The sequence below is a fragment of the Microtus pennsylvanicus genome, chromosome 15 (genome assembly GCF_037038515.1).
Source record: "Microtus pennsylvanicus isolate mMicPen1 chromosome 15, mMicPen1.hap1, whole genome shotgun sequence".
Classification (NCBI taxonomy): domain Eukaryota; kingdom Metazoa; phylum Chordata; class Mammalia; order Rodentia; family Cricetidae; genus Microtus; species Microtus pennsylvanicus.
This window is the reverse complement of record NC_134593.1, coordinates 72,366,758-72,386,560: the sequence shown is the minus strand read 5'-3', so window position 1 is coordinate 72,386,560 and position 19,803 is coordinate 72,366,758. Positions and strand designations below refer to the sequence as shown.

The 19,803-nt window shown below is 35.9% G+C and overlaps 1 protein-coding gene and 1 non-coding gene across 3 annotated transcripts in view; one reads left to right on the top strand and one right to left on the bottom strand.

The window, feature by feature from the left end:
• Nalcn (sodium leak channel, non-selective) overlaps positions 1-19,803 on the top strand; it is a 261,873-nt gene that overhangs the window by 36,465 nt on the left and 205,605 nt on the right. For both annotated transcript variants that reach the window (XM_075948960.1, XM_075948959.1), the window contains exon 7: positions 10,450-10,604. In XM_075948960.1, coding sequence (XP_075805075.1) covers positions 10,450-10,604 — 155 coding nt within the window. The remainder of the gene's footprint in view (positions 1-10,449; positions 10,605-19,803) is intronic.
• On the bottom strand, positions 3,324-3,429 carry LOC142836223 (U6 spliceosomal RNA). Its single transcript, XR_012908023.1, has one exon. It is a non-coding gene; the product is annotated as a U6 spliceosomal RNA (small nuclear RNA).

Sequence of the window (19,803 nt, the reverse complement as noted above, 5' to 3'; positions counted from 1 at the left end):
TTTATTTTACTAATAAAGATTACAGTATTTGGATATTTATTTATTTAGCATTCTTTAAAGATTTCATTCATGTACATAATGGGTTTCAGTCATTTTCATCCTCTACGACTCTTCTTTATAAAGCTTTTATTCAACACTTAGTTGTTTAATATGGATGGAGTTGACTTCAATGTGGATATCTTGCCAGTGGTACCCAGAATTCTGCCTCCTTTTTTTCCTCTTTATACTTCTTCTACAATTTTCTCCTTCTTCTTTCTTTCTTACTTCATCCCTGTCTTATTTTCTCATTATTTTGCAATGTCAATAAGGCAATGCTTAACCAAGGTTTAATTGGATAAATTATGTCTTTTAGTCTTCTCCTTACCCATAATTCTAGGATTCTAGCAAAGAATTAATACTCATTAATTGTTTATATAAGGCATGATAGATAGAATATTTTAATTAGACAGATAATGGTAATGTATCCCAAACTGACAAGAAAGTGAACATAAGCAAATAAAGAAAAGTAAATCACTAAACATGAGAGAGAAAAATGGCCAAAAATAGAAAATCTATTTTTAAAGCAGAGAACATCAATGAATTATTAAGCATATAGGGCAGGGAAATTGAAGAGAGTCAGGAATAGGAGAGTTAGTTATGTGGGTGAGGGAAGAGACAAACACAGGAAAGAAAATGTGTAGTTATTATTTTTTCTCTAAAATTAGACTGTTGGGTATATCTCGATTATCCTATAGGCGTATAAGAAAGTACTGAAAAATATCATGTGGGTGAGAGATAATAGTTATCAGAGTGAGGGACAGAGAAAACAACTAAGAAAGAACTTTTGCAAATGGTGATGGTGCAGCTTGAGCATTATTTTATTAATTATTCCTTTTACTTTTGAGATTATAATATAATTACACCTTTTCCCCTCCAAACCCTTCAATAGACACCTCCTTCCTCTCTTTCAAATTCATGACCTCTATTTTTATTAATTATTGTTACATTCATATACATATATGCATACATAATTATAAATACATAAATACAGTCCAGATTTGACAGTTGTTAATTAGGTATTATTCTGGAAAACCAAACAGTAACATAAATACACAAAGACATATTTGAATTATATTTAAATTAGAATATGAACTTCAGGACCAATTGGGAAGAGGCATGAATGTCTCCTGAACTCAAGCCACTTCATTGAGTCTGCATGGCCATCTCCATGGTATGCCCAGTGCTGAGAAATGTTTGTCACTAAATGTGTACTCAAAGCCCTCTTGAAATGTCAACACTGGCTCCATTTCACCCCCATTATCCTGAAGATAGAAGTCATCACAGGGAACTTCATAAAAGCTTGCAGAAGATTCAGTTGCAAAAAAAAAAAAAATCCGTTTCATTGGCAGTGACATAAACTACAGAGCATGGTTGTAACTGAGAAAAGCCATGGACAGACAAGGACTTTACAGTATCATTTATGTATGGAATCTAGAAAAGTTGGTCTATGAAAGTAGCAAGGAAGATGATGCTTATCAGAGGCTGGTGGTTAGCACAGTGAAGGAAGGGGGAACTGATGATAAAGAATACAAAATTCTAGCCAGATGGGAAGCATAAGCTTTGAAAACTCATCCTTAGCAACATGAACAGAGTCTGTCACAATGTAGGGTATAGTTCAAAATAATTGGAAAATAGATTTCAAATAGATCACTACAAAAACATTACTGAACATGATGGCTTGATTAAATAGCTTGATTTGCTTGATTCACTCACGCTTTACATATGTACTGTGTGTGTGTGTGTGTGTGTGATATTGTGCTAAAAATAAAACACAGCTATACTTTGTCAATTAAAAATAACATTAATATTGATCTTGGGAGATGGCTCCATAGATAAAACCCTTGCATACAAATATGACTAGAGTTCTGGGCCATAGAGCCCACAATTATGCCAGACAGTCATGGTGGTATACCTTTGATCTCTGCACACAGAAGACACAGATAGGGATTCCCAGAGAAAGCTGGATAGACTGACTAGCTATACTGGAAAGCTCCTAGTTCAAGTTAGAGACCCCGTTCAACGAATAAGGTAGAACACAATCAAGGAAGAGTCCCAATGTCAACATATACAGACACACACATTCACACACACACACACACACACACACGCACTCATATATGCCCCCACACATGCGGGCATGCATACACACAAGTATACATACAGAAACAGTATTTACTCATTTTATCTAATAAAACATATCTTAGTCAAGCAAGAGCTATGGTTATTCTTGAAGTATAAGTGTTGCTAAGGGCTGTGAGGATCTCTAGCTTCATATTCATTATTTTTCCACATTTTTTCTGACTTTAGACTAATTAACTTTTACATACTGTCTTCTTGATAACGGGGCAGCTTTCTAACAGAAGGCTATGTGTCTTAGGTCTCAACACTGAGCTATGAAATGTATCTTGTTTGATCTGTGAGGCAAAAAGGATAAGGAGTGAGGTAATTAGTTGCGTGCACCTTTACTTCTAAATGACATGCATTTCTTTAAAGCATATAGAAGGACCCCTTAGCCACGTCCTCAGCAGCATTACCAGTCAAGGCTGAGATTCTTTGATAATGAACTGCAATCTAAGGCAATTACGGAAAGAGTAATGAGATTTGACTAAGCAAAACAGCTCATTTCCTAAAGAAAGTTGAAAAGGGCAGTGGCCTGTGGCAGAAACAGGTGCTGCAAAGTGCCAAATGCGACGGCAGACATCTGCCGCAAGCTGAGGAGGAACCTGCAAAGACCGAGTGTCAGGTAAAGTAGAAAAGATGAACACTTACCTGAAACCCTACTATCACCCCTGAGAAATGAAAAAAATGTATTCATGGCTTCATATAAAATAATGAAATCTTATTCCCAGGAGTGAGGTGATTAGAATAGCTATAGAGCAAGTAAATGTACGTGTAAAATATATAAAACTTTTCATAGAGAGGGCAGAATTCAACCAAGAGTTTAGGTGCTTATTTGTGCTGGTTGGTCCATTTAGTGGGGGAGGTAAGGTGCCATGCTCTGCAGATAGCTAGGGCAATTCTCCCTTATCTCTGCTGTTTCAGGGAAATTACTAATGACTTCTTATATTATTCTAAGAAGTCTGGAATGATTGCCCTTCCTTGGTGCAGCTTATAGAACCTGGCAGTGTTTTATACATTATCATTAAATAGTTGTGCTGGAAAAAAAAAGTGAAGTTGGATTTGAGGAAGTTTGATATTTCTGGTCCATATAGAATTTAGGTAAACTAAAGAACAAAATTAAATTACTTATAAATTCCATTTACAAAGCATGACTTCTTGTAGCACACAGAAGGCTTCATGTCACAAGCTTGCATGGTATCCTTGTGCAGAGGCCATGTTAATCTTCCTGAATCATTCCAGATTTAGTACGTGTGCTACTGAAGCAAGCACAAAAGATAATCTTTAATGGACAGAAGGGAAAAATAGAAAAAACTAATAAAGCTAGAGCCTCATTTTCACAGGCTTTGTGTCTTTATCGAGACTCATCCTGCATATAGTTCTCAAAGCAAAAGCAGAAGAGCGGCTGTTTGGCTAGGTCATGAAGGGCAATCTGCCTTGTAGGTGAAAGGCAGGTGTACATTGCCAGCTTGATGGTCTGCTTTGGGACTGCATCCTGATGCTTTACTTATGCTTTGATTTGGTCATGGCTTCTTCTTATGTGATCATGACTCAGCTACAGCCTCCTTGCTCCCATTACACACCCTGTCTTTTCTAAATCAGCACAGCAGCCAACAGTGCGGTAGAAAGCAAACATGGGGAATGGCAGAGTTGTTTAGGACATCAGCTGTGCCAAGGTATAAGAAAACTAATAAATATTTTTAAGTAATATGTTGTAGTTTATATATCATAGTAAAAACACTTGAGGAAACACTCTGCTTTTACCATAGCTTTACTTACTAGGCTATTTAAGAATGAATAAAAATTTGAAAAATTCATGTCAAACATTCAGTTTAAGAGGAAAGAACAGTTTCCTACAAAATGTGACACACCTGCTTATTTATTAAGAAGAGATAATGTCACTATTATTTCCTACTCATATAACTTATCTTGCTTTGCAGTCTCACTAAGTCTAGACAGCTCCATTAAAAGTTTCCAAACATCACAATCAATAAATAATTTATCTCTGTAAATAAGAACCTTGCTGTCCAGGGTGGGATTAGTTTTCTAAAGCTTCCACCATGAGAATGAGCCAGACCAGTTCAGAGAGAGTTTTTAAATCAATCCCCTGAAGGGGAGACTAAGTAGATGTGAACAGGAAGCCAGATGAGTCTCTGAAATGAACTGGGAAGTCAGATAACTGTTCTGAGACCACCTTCATTTTCAGGGCTCAGCTGTCAGAAAAACAGAAATATCCCTATTTTCCTAACCCGAAGAACAAGACAAATATGATGTGATTTATCAGAATACATATTCAGAATTGGATTTGGTGCAGAAGTGTGTGTATATGTGCGTACGTATGCATGTATGCATGTGGATGTGCACATGTATATAGTTCTTTCACACCAACTTATTATAAGTATGTTCTGCTTTTTTTGATTTTTTTAGAACTCACAAGGTAAATATAAAGGAAGCCTTACTGATACAATAAATAACAAAAAGCCCCTAAGCTTTAGTATTCTTTGTTGCTTATGAATTCATTGTATTAGATATTTCCTTTGTGTCTTTAACTTCTCAGGAATTTTCAGCTTCGAAAATACATGCAGTTTGGCCTCTGTGAATGTCTTAGGAAGTAAATTTGATTTGAGAAACTAAGAAGTTAACATTAGGGCTGGAGAGATAAGCTCAGCTGTTAAGAGCACTGGCTGCTCTTCCAGAGGAACCAGGTTCAACGCCTAGCACCCTTGTTGCAACTCACACCCATCTGCAACTCCATTTCCAGGAAATCTGATACCACATCTTCTGACCTTGGAAGGCAATAGGCACACACTTGGTGCACAAATACACACGAAGGCCAAACACCTGTGCACATAAACTAATAAAATAAAATTGAATTAAAGCAGTTAGCGTTTTCCTGTCTATCTTTAGGTCTTAAGGGAGTCAAAGTGCTATCAACATAAACCAAATAGTTATCAGTAAGAGCTCATCATAAGTATATGTTTTGGAAACTTAGTAAGTAAATTTTGTGACATCCCGATATGCAAAACAGTGGGTTCTCACCTTCTGGGCCTTTTTTTTTTTTATCAATTAGAGAGAAGTTACAATCAGTTATTAGTGCACCAGTTCCACTGTCCCAGCTTGAGGAAAGTATATTTCTTTCTCTCTTCTTCACTTGGTAAATCTCTGCATATGTAATTGAACATGACTTGGAATGGTACAACTGCTTGAGTACGAGAAATTATATTTAAATAGCTTCTTGAGTTGAGAAAACAATGGAGAACTACAGTTTTCAGTGAATAGCTGATAAATTTCTCCTCTACTGCTTCCCTCTAATTCCCTTTCTCTTTGTGCACATAGTGTCTTTCAATTCCCATACCACAGAACACACATCTCTTGCCAGGACTACTGCCTATTGATACTTTCATGAAACCCACATCAAGGTTTTTCCATTACCCACCATACCCTGCCTCATTCTTATATGTAGGATTTCTAAGTTGGGCTTGAGAACCTCCTCGAGACTGCCATGGCTATGAAAGCAGCTGTATGCTGTGTCCCCTTTTTTATTGTCCTATAATTCACAATGAACAGCAAAGTCCTCAAGAGGGGAATAACTTCCCAGATGCTTCATTCCCTCATATGCACTGTGGTACAGGAGGAGACATTCAACAAGTGGCCCTGCTAAGAACCAAAGATGAACAATTTCTAAAGGGGGCAAGAATAAAACTGAGCTCATTGATTACAGTGAAGACAGAAGGTCAACATGAAAATTATAATTAGCAGTGATAGTCGTTTGACATCCTTGGAGAAAGATGACATTGAAAGTCAGAAAGAGAAAAATTTGAACAGATTGCTGAATGGATAACTAATGGAACTTGCCTGCTTGATACGGAGCCTAATGATTTGAATTCCATCCATATGCTTTACATGGTGTCAGGAGTGAATTGACTGTCTCTCCCCTGCATATGCTCACTATGGCAAGTGCATATTCCTCCAACCAAAGACAATGAGTAATGTAAACATGTAAAGCCTTCAACTCTGCATTTGGCTTTGGGGTTGTTAAATAATACCTGTGACACCTGTGGCAGTTAGGTTTTACTGTTGAATCAAGACAGTCACCTAGGAAGAGAAAATTCCAATAAGGATTTATTTAGATGAGGTTGGCCTGTAGGCATGTCTGTGGAGGATTATCTTGAGTGTTGACTAATCCAACATACTTTAGGCAGCACCATTCCTTAGATAAGGGGCTCTAGAATACAAAAGAATGAAAGAAACTAGGTAGGTAAGCAGGCATCAAGAATGCATTTGTTGTCTCTCTGCTCTTTAATGTAGATGTGATGTGACTAGCTGTTTTGAGTTCTTGCCAGAACTTCTTTTTGGGATAGACTATAACCTAGAGTTTTTAACCAAATACACCCCAAGTTGCTTTTCGTCGGGGTGTTTCATCACAGCAATTGAAATGAAACCACAACAGGGCACCTGGTTTCACTCTGACTCCGCATAGCTTTATCTTCTTTTAAGTGGAAGTGGGCTAAAGCCATACCATTTTAAAAATAATTGTAAAGTTTCTCATTTTACAGAGAGGAGTCCTAGGCTAAAAAGTTTAGTGTCACTGCTCAAAGTGGTTGAGTCAGCTAGCCACTGAGGTGAAATGATAATTCTTGGTTTTTAACATATACAGCTTAATGTTCTCTGCTGCTAAGATTAATGCTTGAGTTAAAAACATAGAACTCAAAAGTTCTGATGTATTATTTGGTGTTGCTGTTTTAAACAATTTTAGCAATAATCTCAGAAAAAAATTCTTAGATCTTAAATTCCTACATGGTGTTATTTGTAAATAGGATATTCTGTTAAGAATCCAGGGAAGAAACGAAAAGAAAAGCATATGCCTGGAGGATAATTAAAGCCTTTGGAAAAACAATTAAATACTCAGAGGGATTCCAGTACTTGTTTTGAAACATGGACCCTATTAAATCTGGGAATTTAAAACACTAAAAATCCATGCCAATGTGTAGGTATAGCAATGAAATAAAGTAAACACAAACACAAAGGTGCTTAAATTCTTTAAACTAAAGAATTTATTTATGTAGTTATTGTGTATAATGGTTGAAAGACACATTCATGTATTCAGAAAATAAATATGCAACATAATGTATTCCTAACTTGGTGATTATAATGCTTTGACTTCAGGTTGCCCTATAGATTGGTTAGAAATATATGTTGATAGGTAAATGACCCCATGGTCAAGACCTTCACATAAAATGGCAGAGTGTATACCTAGCCTCTTATACATCTTTAATAATCAACATGTTACTTATGTGTAATTATAAATATGTAAACTCAAATGCTCTGCAAAGGAGGTGAATTGGATGTGCCATTCCTGAAATTGGGCAGCTAGGGAAAAGGCATGTGAGCTACAGTTATCATACATCAAATGACTGACAATGATGGTTATTGACAACTAAACCAGTGCCCATTTTATATCCTGAATAATATAATTGAGCCCATATATTTTCACCCTCATTATGGAAGGAAATGCCATCTTCCAGATGAAGAAATAGAGGCTCAGAGAAGTTTTACACAGGCCAGAGAGCTGATCCAGAATGTACACACAGACCTGCTCAAGCCCAGATTCTTTTCCAAATGACTGAAAAGTGATATTTCAACAAACTTTCTGTATAGACACAAAGCTCTCTCTAGCATTGCTGTTAATTTTTAAATCTGAAATCACAAAGGTTTGGTCCAGCCCATCCATTTTTCATCTCTGACCTTCACCCTGCCTTTCTTGAATACAAATAATGACAACCTAAGTCATATACACAGTCTCTCAGTTCAGGTCTATAAAAAAATGCTTCTAGGATTATGTGCCCCAATCTTTATTATAATATGTTCATATGATGAGATTTATGTTATATTTTTATTGTAATTATGTAATCATTTTAAAGACACAGTTAATTAAGTATAATATGAAATTCTAGGCTCCTAGTTACTCTGTTCCTTTCCCATCAGAATTGCCTTTCTGTCTCTCAGATGAAGAAACCGAATTTAGAGATCTTAGAACCTTGTTATCACACGACCAGCAAATGGGGAGCTGTGATAAAGCTTTAAAAAACCCTCACTCTAAACCCCTGTGGGCCATTTCCCATCCTGCACTGACTTTGTAGGTGTCAAATCCAAAATAGCATCAGATTAGACGCACAGAAGGATGAATCATTTGTCTACAAATGAGAATGTGATGTGAAAGAAATAAGTAATGTTTCTGCATCAAACCATATTTTCTGACTCAATCAAATAGTAATTTTCACAGTTAGAGCCTCCTTTTTCTTTTGTGAGATCCAAAGGATATTTTTAAAATGAAATTAGAGACGGAATGATTGTTTAACCATTTACTCACTAAGAAGTGTAGACAAAAATAGCCAGTTTTCAGGTAAGAGCAAAGCCTACAGGAATAAACATGTAGTATCTGAATTCTGTGTGAGAACAGTAAGGTTTTCACAATAACTGAGTATTAGGTCAGTCATCAGGGTGCGTCTATGTATACATATGTATTAAACAGTTCAGAGGTTACAATTTACATTAGATTCTAGAGAATTATGTCATATAAGAGAAAGGGAGCAATAATTGGAAGCATTTAAAGAGGGTTGGGAAGATAGGTCAATCACTAATCTGCTTCTTATATGAGGAACCAAGTTTGGATCCGCAGCATTCATGTAAACAGCTAGGCATTGAAGAGAGTGCCTTAAAGTCAGGTCTGAGGAGACAAAGATCTGAGATCCCAGGAGCTTGCTGAATAGCCAGTTCAAATCAGTGAGCTCTAGAGTCAGTGAGACAGCCTGTCACAGAATATGATATAGAGAACAATTGATGATGATAACTGGCATTGACTGCTGGCTTCCACATGTATGTGCATGGACACTTATACAGACATGTGCACACATACACACAGAAAAATACATACAAATGATGCTATGATAGATGATAATAGGTAGGTCGGTAAGTAGATAGAAAGATGATAGATGATAGATAGATAAATAGATAGATACATAGATAGATGATAGATAGATAGATAGATAGATAGATAGATAGATGATAGATAGATAGATAGATGATAGATAGATGATAGATAGATAGATAGATAGATAGACAGACAATGATATATAGATAATGTTAGATAATAGATCAATAGATACATAAATGATAGATTGATAGATAAATAGATGATAGAAAACTTATTAAAGGAAAAATATGTTATCCAAGAAGAAATTACTTTCTCAATTTTGTAATAAGCTTAAGGTAAATTTAAGGAACTTAGGAAATCTCAGAAGCATTAACACAGTGTGCAATATCCACAACAAAATCCTAGTCCAGAAAGCTTGCAGAGTTATGTAGCCCACACTATGCCCTCTGCACAGTCAACATAAATGACCTCACATGGCACATTGACTCATTTTCGAGGGCTTGGCATGAGAACTTCAATCCCATTCTAGTGATAACTTTAGAATTTATGAAGAAATCCATCACATAGACAAATCCATATACAAATTAATTTTCAGCCTGTCCATAAGAAGATGAAGAAATATGTCACTGTCCATCTAAAAGTCTTTAGTTTTCTTAGAGCTATCGGTAAACCATCTCCTAAGTTTTTCTCTTACCAAAATCATAGACTTTCTTCTCCTTATTTGTCTGGTTCTCTTTTTAAAAGGCACAAGAATGAACATACCAAAAAGTCTAATATCATTTATAAGAATCCCAATTTTTAATATGCAAAAAAGCCCTTCATCACCTAATATTAGCTGAAAGTAGAGGAATAATAAAATGTTTGCTTAGTAGTACAGGAGCTTTCTGAATGACAAACTCCCATACAAATTCACATCTCTATGCATTGGCTTATTGCAGTCTTCTTTTTTAATAAAAAATTATATATATATATATGTTGAAATTGTTTTCATACAATGTATTGTGTTGACAGTTTCCCCTCCTACAAGTCCTTCCAGATTCTCTCATCTTTCTCAACTGTCCAACTCCATGCCCTTTCTTTCTTTTTCTCATTGGAACAAAAATCAAAGAAACTGGCAAATAAGAACAACAACAACAAAAACACAAAAGAATACAGTAATATTATTTTAAGATGCTCTAGGGAAATAAATCAATTATCATTTGAGAATGTTTACTTCTTGTGAATGTCACTTACAAATGACAAAGCTCAGTTTGTGTCTATATACAGCAGTTGTTGATAAAGAATGATTGAATAATTAATTATTCCAATAAATACTTACAACTATCAAAATTTCTAACACTTTCATGTATTGTCCACAGGAATGTGACCTGGAATAGCTTAGCTATTCCAGATACACACTGCTCCCCAGAGCTGGAAGAGGGCTATCAGTGCCCCCCAGGATTTAAATGCATGGACCTGGAAGACCTGGGACTTAGCAGGCAAGAGCTGGGCTACAGTGGATTTAATGAGATAGGTCTGTCTTACTAGTAAAATATATTTTCAGTTTCTATTTTATAATGTTATTTTATGAAATAAAAAGTATAATTGTGTAATATTTCATTAAGTAGTAGTAGTAGTATAAAAGAAACAAATGCAAATTTTAATTCTATGCATATAATATATTTTGCTATGTAGGCTGTGATATACAGATTCTTTGTAATTAATTATATGTCTATATAGAGTTAATGATCTCATTTTAGGCTATTTTTCATTTGTAATATTTAAAGTATTTGCTGAATGAATAAGATTTAGGGTTGCTGATTCTAAAACAAGTAAGATTTGACTTTCTTCCAATAGTAGCTAACCATAGCAACCAAGGTAAGTCTCAAAACATGCAGCATGGGACATCTGTGACTACAGGAGCTGAGAAGTAACGGGAACAAAAACAGCTAATTAAATACTATGGATATGTCTAGTCTGTGTAAGCCATAGAGGGGAAATGCTAATCTACAAACACGAAGTGCTAACATCTCTATTTCTCTTCATCTTCTTTGTTAAGTGCTGAAATATGCTATTGCTTACATGACAAAATTAGTATCTTCTACTTATTTAGCATCACTCGGTTTATTATAAATCCATTCCAGGTGCATGTATTTAATTATTAAAGCCAAAATGGGTTCTACACAAGAATTTTATACTTTGATACTTGTTATTGAAATAATTTTCAGTAATGAATGAGGGCTGTGTTCTTTTGGAAGCCAAGATTTTTTTTCTTGATTTTGATGTGCAAAACAATAATGGGAGATTCCATGGTTATAGAGGGGTGTGCATCAGTCTGTGGAAGCTCCATAATTGTGTACTATGAACTTCAGGAAAGATCTGTGAAGGTCTTAATTTATTAAGATGTTTAACTAAGTGGCACAGCTATAACTCTCTGACAGTATAATGCAGAAGTGGCACTGAAAAACACATTGTGGTATGTCTTTTAAGGTCAGTTTTACAAATAATGTCTCCAAATTCTTATGTTTTAATATGCCCTCAACTTGATTTCTGACATTGTAGTCATATGGAATTTATCGTTCATTTCATTTGATCAAATGATAGAGTTTCCTATTTCACAAAAATCTAGAAGCCAACAATTGTCACTGTATTTAAACTTAATCTATTTCTGCAAGTAATTTTAAAACTGTTATTTATTTTATGAATTTTTCCTTCTTTGACTCTGAGAGTATTGATCATAAGATGGACTCATCTATTCATAAAAGTCATAAATCATTTATATTAAATACTAATGAGAAGCTCCAGTGATTGCTTTCATCACATGAGTATTCTGTGCTGGGAACACTAAAGAAGGACGCTGAAAAGAAATCCCACACTAGCTCAGAATTGAGTATAATAGAGGGTTATTTATTTAGGGGTAGACTCACAGATCACAGAGAACGGGGAACAACCACCTAATCCCACAGCAGGAAGAGGCCGGACACATGCTTTACATCGGTATATATAGTATAAGAGGCCATGCCAAGGTGGCGGGTAATTTAAACGTTACTGACAGTAGGAATTCCTACAGCAGAACACCTGTATATCTCACAAAATAAGGACAAGGAATCCTCTCACACAAGACTAATGCTTCAGTTCTGATGTATGATGTGGTTGAAATTCTATTATTATGGTAATTTATCTCGTAGTACACCTCAAATGAAATATGAGTATAAAATATGGTAAGAACAAATTATCTTGAATCAAATCTTAATAGACTGTAAATTGAACTTTCTTGATGTTGCTACTAAAAGACTAATCCTTGGATTTCAATGTTGTTAAACTATATTTCATGGTGTTCTACATGATACCAGGTATGAACTTTATAAGAGGAGAGAAAATAGAAATTGATTATATGTCTGTGTTTTTAGTATGTTTCTATTGCATTTATATAAATACACCAAACTCAAGAGTAATTTGTAAAACATATAATTGAGACTTATATTGCTTTTAGAGAAAGTATCAAAAGGTTATTTTTTCTGCATTCGTCATTATGCCTAGTGTTACCACTGCAATTAATTATTGATTTTTATAAAAGATATATAGGGAAGAAAGAACTAGGATAATCATATCTCAGAATCCAAAACATTTGAACACAAGAATAATAGTTTTGAAAACCGCTTAGGAAGAATGAGGTGAAGGTTATCACCCTATTTGAAATGGGTTGCAAGCACAGGGTTTTTAAAGCAGGAAGTTTGGGTTCTAGATTATCAAATGAGATCACGGACTTATTTAACTGAAGTTAGATGTTCAAGTACTATTCTAAATGTTAAAAAAAGAAGAGGTTGGTAGACACATGCTGCAGATGTAACTGATGATGGGGAAGCCACTCGCTGCTATTCTGCAGCTGGTCGGGAGTCCCTGTTGAATGGGTTAGAACAGACAGCTGCTGGAAAGAGATTTTAGCAGATAATGAATGGCATGTGCAAAGTGGAGATGGGGAAGGTAATACTGTGCTTTTACTATTATAATATGTATTTGCAGCATCTAGTGGTTTAAAATTAGCATTTTATAGTCATACTTTAGATATTTTAAAATATAAATATATATAAGAGAGCATATCTCTTCTCAGTGGCATGAAAGAAGAAAGAGATCATCTATGCCTGCTCCTTTACTTCACCCAGGCCTCCTGCACATTGCATAGTGTTTTCCAAAGTCAGGGCAGAACTTCCCTCAGTTAATCCTCCAAAAATACCCTCGCAGACACACCCAGAGATAGGCTTCCTTAGTCTCTCCAGGTGTTTCTGAACTCAACCAAGTTGACAGTCAAGGTCAACCTTCACACAGGCTTTTCCCTGATCTCTCAAAACTATATCGCGTTTGTCTATTGACTCTCGTTCACATTTCATTATACCTGTATCCTGCTGCCTCTCACCCCTCATTCTCTCCTATATTGTCTTCTCCATTAGCTATTTAGATTGTTTAGATAGAGGTAGTTCTGGTAAGAACAAATGTTTTATTCTCCTTGGATTAAAAGAAAGGCCATGAGTTAATTTTTGGTGTCAGTGTAGCTGGCTTTTATAAAACTTCGTACGATTAGATCAGATGGTGCCAGAAGGAACACAAATTGTGTTAAAGTAATGCAAAGTAATGGATGAGACGAGACTCCGTTCACATCATCCTGTGTCCTAGCCACATTTCATTTTAACCTATAGGAAGACACCTGGAGGGGCTAATTAGCTTGCAGCTGTCTGTGATTAGTCTGCAAAGGCTGAGAAGAAAAACAAATTCAGAAATTAGAGAGCACTGGCTGGATGGTGAAGGAAGGACAGGGGCAGCTAGTGGGGAAAATAAGAACTGAGTCTTTGCACAGAGTGTGGGAGAACCCTGGGCCCCTGAGAATCTGAGAGGATAGAGGGTCAAGGCAGCAGCAGACTGTATGCAACATGTGCAAAGAATTATGAATAGCTGTGAATTCGGAACCTACTTCATTGCATGGTGGGAAGGAGAATATATATGACTTCATGGCCTGCGCTGTGCTGAGTGTAAGAAAGAAAAGAATCCCCCTAGGTGGGTTCACAATACCCAAGTCTGTTTGTTATAGCTACAGTTCATCAGCATTCAGACATGTGTTTGACATACACTGTGAAATAAACAAATTTATTAATTTATCCATATAGTCTGTACTCTTACATGAGGAAGTTTTATGTCTTTTGATAGTTTATCTCACCCATAGAAATTTATGCTATTATAAAACCATGAATGGGTGAGGAGGAAACATTTTGGCAGTAACTGAGGTTTATAGAGAGTTAATCCTTTAAGGAAAAGGATAGCAAATGTAATGATTATTGAAAAATATAGTTAAAAATTGAAATTATAGCTAAAATAAATAAAACACCAAATAAAAAGTTGGTAAAGAACAAAATATGTCCTATAAGTATTATATAACCTGATAAGCTATTTAAAATATTCTAGTATTGCTACTGTAGTACTTCTTTTCCTTTTTGTCAAAGAGGAGTCCATTAAAATATTGCTTATTGATATCAGTTTTATTTACTTGCATTAGATTTGAATACTTATGGCATAATAATAAGTTCTGTATTTATAATTTACTGATCTACCTAACAGTTGTCATGCAATCGGAATGCTCAGAATACAGACCAGCAAGATGGCTCAACAATATGTAACAATGCCTACAGCAATGCTTGCTGCAAAGCCTGATGACCTGAGTTTGATTTCCAAAACTCACGTGGTGAAAGGAGAGAACTAACTCCCACAAATTGTTCTTTGGCCTCCACACATGTGCTGTGACACACACACACACACATACACACACACTACACACAAATCAATCAATGTAATAAAAGTCTTTAAAAATAATTTTCCAACTGGTTATTCTCTTTATTCAATGTACATGTGATCCTCAGCAATAACTCCATCAGTCTATGACAAAATGGCAGAACACAAGCTTAGATACTTGAGAAAGCAATGCGTGCTGGTAAGTTTTGATTGTTAACTTTACAATCAAACCTAGAATCAGCTGGAAGAGAGTATTAGTGACATTTATCTATAAGGTTCTATAAGGTTGAGCTGTTGACATGTCTGTGGGAAATTGTCTCATGTATATGGCTGTGGGAAGACTCAGTTCACAGTGGACAACATCATTCTCTAAGTTTGGATTCTTAACTATATAAAAGAGGAGAAACTAAAGTGAGAAGTTGGAATTATGCATTCATTCTCTCTTGGTCTTCACTGTAAATGCTTTAAATTCCTGCTTTGATTTCCCTGTGGTGAGAGATTGTAACCTAGAGTTATAAGCTACACTCAACCCTTTCTTCCCTAAATTGTTTTTTATTTCAGCGCATTTTATCACAGCAACAGAAATGAAATCAGGACAGAAAACATCATACCTTACCACACATAAGTCCTTATCTTAGTTAGGGTCACTATTGCTGTGATGAAACACCAAGACCAAAACAACTAGGGGAGGAGAGGGTTTATTCAGCTTACACTTCCACATCACTGTTTATCACCGAAGGAAGTCAGGAAAGGAACACAAGCAGGGCAAGAACCTGAAGGCAGGAGCTTATGCAGAGGCTATGGAGGAGTGCCTTTTACTGATTTGCTCCTCTTAGCTTGCTCATCCTGTTTTCCTATAGAACCCAGGACTACCATCCCCTGGGATGGTACCCCTACAGTGGGCTGGACCCTCCCTCATCAATCACTAATTGAGAAAATGCCTTCCAGCCATTTCTTACGGAGGAATTTTCTTAACTGAGGTTCCCTCATTTCAGATGACTCTAGTTTGTGTAACTTAGACATAAGATGAATTAGCTCAGCCTTCAAAACATCCACACCAACAGAATTGAAGGAAAGAAATGGCATATGTACATAAACAACATTGCATGTAAAACATTTCAGTCTTATTTCTCTTGTACTTGGGGATAATCAGAAGAGCTAATTATCTTCCCTGCAAGATTCCATTATAAAGGCTCAGGTTATGGGCTTAACTTATAATTGAGCTGATATTGACAACTGTGGGTATAGTCTAAGACTCATATATACTTTAATTGTATTATCAAATTCATGTTGTATTGTTCATGTGAGGAACTGAGTACAGATTTGTTGGTAATGTCAACAAATTTTGCTTCTAAACTCATAATTTGTTCAGAAAGTTTTGAAACTGTGACATTTATCATAGCTAATACAAATAGCAAAGATATGTAATAATCAGACATTAAGTCTTAGAATCTTTGAAGAATTATAGATTTCTTATATTTTATGTCACTGCCTGCTACTCCATTAATTGAAACTTGGTTATTTGATATATTAATATAATTAAGAGCAAACTATTTATGTTAATTAAACATAGATAAAACAAAATCATAAGACTTTAGATTCTAAAAATCTATCATAAAGATAATGAGCCATGGTTGCTTTTTATTTCTAGAATGGATTTTAGAATCATTTGGTTTTTCGAGAGAGGGTTTCTCTGTGTAGCTTTGGATGTCCTGGATCTCATTTGGTAAACCAGGCTGGCCTTGAATTCACAGACATTCATCTGCCTTTGCCTCCTGAGTATTAGGATTAAAGGTGTGCATCACCTCCACCTGGCACATCTTTTTATTTATATATTTATATTTATTTTTATATTTTATTGATTCTTATTGAGTTCTACATTTTTCTCTACTCCCCTCCCTGCCTCTCCCCTCTCTTTCAATCCTCCCCATGCTCCCAATATACTCAGGAGATCTTGTCTTTTTCTACTTCCCATGTAGATTAAATCTATGTATGCCTCTCAGGGTCCCTGCAAAATTCAAGCTGTCATTTTTTCTGCTGTGTAGTACTCCATTGTGTAAATGTACCACATTTTCCTTATTCATTCTTTGGTTGAGGGGCATTTAGGTTGTTTCCAGGTTTTGGCTATGACAAACAATGCTGCTATGAACATAGTTGAGCACATGTCCATACGACATGATTGAGCATCCTTTGGCTATATACCCAAAAGTGGTATTTCTGGTTCTTGAGGAAGGTTGTTCCCTAGTTTTCTGAGAAATCATCACACTGACATCCAAAGGGGCTTTACCAGCTTGCATTTCCACCAGCAATGCAGAAGTTTTCCCTTTCCCCCACAACCTCTCCAGCATTTATTTTTATTTTTAAGAGGTGTTTTTATATTATTCCCATACACTCCCTCTTACTAACTACAATATCTGTTCTATTTTTAGTGTATCAATATTGAATATTAACCAATTTTAATTTCTAACCTAATGGATATGAGGGGAATTTTTATATATTTCAAGTAACTATTGATGGTATAAGAGATCAAACATTTAAATATATGTGCATTGTAAAATCAATTGATAATTTCCCGTTAACTGCCAGTCCATACAATTGGTCCACTTGCTTCTCAGGAACTTTTGTCTTATTCATATCTCTCTTCAGCATACCAGAGATGCTTGGCTGTTTTGTTTATTTTCCTTTTTCCTAAAATTGGAATATTTCCAACAAGAAGCCATGGTCTAAATAAGAATTTGGCCCATGCACAAAAAAAATGGTGTATTATGGAAGATGACAATAATCATATGGTTTTACCATGCCATTGATCCATCCTGTGAAATGGTACAAGAGCTTACACTGTGACTGACAAACTAGCATCCTTGCTCTACACACTGGAATTTTTCAGATGCCCTTTCTTTTAACACTGGCAGAGTACTGTCAAAGTGGAGAAGAAATGTGCCAAGAGATTGTTACTAAGAAAACATTTGAATCAAATAAAAAAGGAAGAGTTATACTAAGAAAAGAAGTTTTGACAGCTTTATTCCGTGTAAAGACAAAAGTAATAATGAGCAATCCTGAGCCTATAACAGAAAAAAAGGAGGTGAGCTCTGGAAATCAACTTCTGTCAATAACACACATCCTCCTGAGACAGATTCCAGGAACCAGAATGGACAGGTAATGGTCCATTCCTGGTAATTGATGTCTTGAACACAGTAAGCCATCTAGTAGATATAAAAATAGGGTACTTATTCATTCCCAGCCTAACATTTTTCTATGAAGGACCAGACTTTTTTTATTGCTAGAAATAATAGCATGCAACAAGCCCTCTACTGTGTAGCATTTTCTGCTACCTCAGGCTTCTAAACAGTAAAAAGCCAAAAAAAAAAAAAAAACCCAAATTATTTCAAATAGTATATGTCCCCGAATTTTAAATTTTTCTTCAAAAGAGCAATGCAGGATAAAATGCTATCCTAAACCAAAATCAAATATTAGCAAGGATAAGTTTTGCAGAGTGGATTTTACTTGTAATTTTTCTCATTTAATTTTAGTAGGTTATAATTTCAAGAACCTGGGATTTCACATGGGTTTTTCAAATCACATTCACACAGATTTGCTTTCCTGTTGGACATTGATAGCCTGAAGGTAGAATTTAATCATAGAGTAGACACTGTATTAACAGGAGGGAGAAGCTGGAACCTGTCAGGAGAAGTATTCTCATCACACAGAAGTGAGAATTGGAATGAGCAGAAAGAATAGAAGGCAGTGACTGTTGTGGGGAAATACAAATAATTTGGATTTAGGGTCTTTGGTTTTGAATCAGTTTCAAAGACAAACATTAGTCTACAAATCCACAGATGCGAAGAGAACAGAAACCCCTTTTAAGAACTATTAAGCTAACTAAGGCGCATACAGAAAGACCAACATTGCATGTTTTCTCTCATTTGTGAATCCTAGACTTTATGCAGGCACATAAAGTCATGAATGCATCTTTTACCACATAGTAGAAGCTGAGCTGACTAGAAGACGTGGGGGATACAAGATGGGAGAGAATGGACTATAGAGGAATACAAGATGAACACGGACAAAACATATTACATGCTTATATGAAAATGTCCTTATAAAGCTCAGCAGTGCATAGAAGGAACATATACATTGCAAATACTCAGAGGAAGTGTTAATCTGATTAATATTTTTTAAAATTTTTATTTATTATATACACAGTATTCTACCTGCATGTATACCTGCATGACAAAAGAGGGCACCAGATCTCATTATACATCGTTGTGAATCACCATGTGGTTGCTGGGAATTGAACTTGGGACTACTGGAAGAGCAGCCAGTGCTCTTAACCACTGAGCCATCTCTCTAGCCCACTAATTGATCTTTATCAATAAAAATCAGAAGTCATATATCTGGGTAAAAACCTGAAAGATCAGAGAAGTGGGGGAGCAGCCACCAGTGACTTCCTCCCTCTGCTGTTCCTCCATCTCAAAGGGCTGAGATCCTGTCTAAGCACCGCCTTACCACTTCCTGTCCCTTTCTCTACAGTCCTCCAAACCTCTAGAGTTAGCTAGCGGCTAGCTCCACCCTCAGACCACAAACAAGCTTTATTTGTCAGAACACAATCAAAATATAACACAGCACTCAGATATTTAGTTTTCTTCACGTTTGAGAAAACGAAATACTTTTGAATGAGATGAACTGGATATTCATCCGATGGGGCCTGATCTTGTAAATAAAAGCAATGTTACTGAGGGCTGGAGAGATAGCTCACTCAGCTGTAAGAGCACGTGCTCTTCCAAAGGGTTTGACTTTCACAAGGTAGTTTACTACAGTCTATAACTTCAGTTCTGGGGACCTGATGTCCTTTTCTGTTTTCAGTCAGTACCAGGCACACACTTGCTCAAACATACTTCCAGGCAAGCCACTCAAACATATTTTTTCTTATTATTAATGATTAAAAATGAAGAAAT